Source organism: Protobothrops mucrosquamatus, unplaced genomic scaffold (genome assembly GCF_001527695.2).
Source record: "Protobothrops mucrosquamatus isolate PMUCROS unplaced genomic scaffold, P.Mucros_1.0 scaffold397, whole genome shotgun sequence".
Taxonomy (NCBI): Eukaryota; Metazoa; Chordata; class Lepidosauria; order Squamata; family Viperidae; genus Protobothrops; species Protobothrops mucrosquamatus.
This window is the reverse complement of record NW_015386728.1, coordinates 343,523-345,338: the sequence shown is the minus strand read 5'-3', so window position 1 is coordinate 345,338 and position 1,816 is coordinate 343,523. Positions and strand designations below refer to the sequence as shown.

Below are 1,816 nucleotides of genomic sequence, written 5' to 3'. Positions count from 1 at the left end.
GGGGGGGGGATGTTGTTCATGGCTGAGGGAGGCGAAGGTGCCAGGAGGATGGATGAGAAGCGCAGAACAGAAAAGGAGGAGAGGAGGACTCAGCTCACCTGATCTGCTTCATCCCAGACCCTCCAAAATGACTAAAACAAACATGGATTTTTTTTCTTTTCTGCCCACTCTTGTGCAAACCTGCCTCTCTCTGCAGCTGAAAGTCTGTGGTGGCAGCAGCAGCTGGAGACACCCAGGGCTTCATCCTGTGATCTGAGGCAGGGCCTTTTTCAGCAGAGAGGTGACGTAGCTCCCCATTTCTTCATCCTGCACACGGAACCCAGATTCAGGGTTTCAATACAGGTGGTCCTCCACTTAACGACTAGTGTCTCCTCTCATAAAATCAGATTTAAAGCCTCACCTGGTACGTCCAGGAGACCAGCAGAAGTTTGGTGGTGGGATCTTCAGACTGGACCGTCACCTGGATCAAGATGGACTCCACCATGATGGAGGCGTCTGAGAGATGCTGGACGGAATAATCCTTCAAAGCGCTGCGGGGGGGGGGAAGGGGGTAGAAAAACACCACCAAGCTGGATCCCTCCCAGCCTTTTCACAGGACCCCCGAGAGCGTCTGTGCTTCTCACAAACCTCTGTGGCAATCAGTTCTGGGAGAAGACAATGCCCAAGATAACTGCTTCAATTAAACCCCGTTTCTCTTCTATTTTTAAGTACATTTAACCCGACATGACATTGAAGCAGGCTTCAGTGGGGATTCCTGTCCATGTGAGTTTTCCCTGTCCAACCGAAGCAAATTTCTAGTCCTCAAGGTGGGGCAGTTTGCCTGGGATCCCCAGCGGCTCCCGCCAATCCTGGCCCTGTGCAGGCTCTACCCTGAGCGCTCACCTTTTCAGGTGGTTGTAAACATGCAGGCCGGTCTCGTGTTCCTTGCGGGGGTCTTGGAAGTGGATCCGGCAGGTGAAGCGCAGCTGGTGCTCCCCCAGCCCCAATTCCTTCAGGGCTTGCTCTGAAGAAACCAAGCGGAAACTCTGTCCAGGAGCAAAGGAGAAACCTTTGGAATTCCTGCGCGGCGGCAGCAGCATCAAGGGGCAGAGGCGGCGGGGCAGGAAATCTCGCACACAGGGCTGGCAGGGCTGTCCCACCTCCCTTCCCCCTAAAAGGCAAATGGCTTCCCGCCTTCTGGAGCTGCCCGGATTCCCTTTTCCCCACACTCACGTTATCCTTGATGATCAGAGTGCCGTGCAACAGCTTCGGCTTCTTGGAGGCCGGCGAGGGGCCTAGAGAGAAAAAGGAAGAAAAATGGGAGCCTTGTGGCCTGAGCAACAGCATAAATGCCGCCAATGACCAATGGTTCCGTCCCCAGATGGTATCAATGAGGGTTTTTTTCCCGTGAAACCTACCAACGGCCAGCTCTCTCTTCAGTAGCCCGAGAGAAATATCCACCGGGATGTTAGGATTGGTGAAAATGGACACCGTTTCCCCATTGGCAGGCATGTGGCACTGGACCCCTGCAAGCGAAGAAAAGCGAGGTCTTGGTTAGCTCTGTTGAGGCTTCTGGTCTAATCCCAGGGAGGACGAGAAGAACTGAAAGTGCTGGTGAATAGCTGCCAGCCCTTGTCCACAGTCTCTATGGCTAGCAACTGCTGCAGATCCTAAAGTCTTGCCACTGCGGCTGACGTCCCCAGCCCCAAGTCAGCAGACAAAAACCAAACCCGCTCCGGCCCGTCTGCGCCCTGGCTGACACCGAGCTGGGTTCCCTCTTCTTCCCTCTGAGCCACTTCCTCTTCTGCATCAAATCCATTCCAGCTTTCCGTGTTCC

At 54.5% G+C, this 1,816-nt stretch overlaps 1 protein-coding gene across 1 annotated transcript in view; it reads right to left on the bottom strand.

The window, feature by feature from the left end:
- Nucleotides 1-151: 151 nt before the first annotated feature.
- Nucleotides 152-1,816, bottom strand: part of INTS11 (integrator complex subunit 11) — a 9,850-nt gene continuing 8,185 nt past the window's right edge. Inside the window, exons 9-14 of the mRNA XM_015816048.1 lie at nucleotides 1,742-1,803; nucleotides 1,398-1,505; nucleotides 1,213-1,274; nucleotides 883-1,025; nucleotides 401-530; nucleotides 152-306 (exon numbers count right to left, since the gene is read on the bottom strand). Of these exons, the coding sequence (XP_015671534.1) occupies nucleotides 241-306; nucleotides 401-530; nucleotides 883-1,025; nucleotides 1,213-1,274; nucleotides 1,398-1,505; nucleotides 1,742-1,803 (571 nt within the window). The 3' untranslated portion in view covers nucleotides 152-240. The remainder of the gene's footprint in view (nucleotides 307-400; nucleotides 531-882; nucleotides 1,026-1,212; nucleotides 1,275-1,397; nucleotides 1,506-1,741; nucleotides 1,804-1,816) is intronic.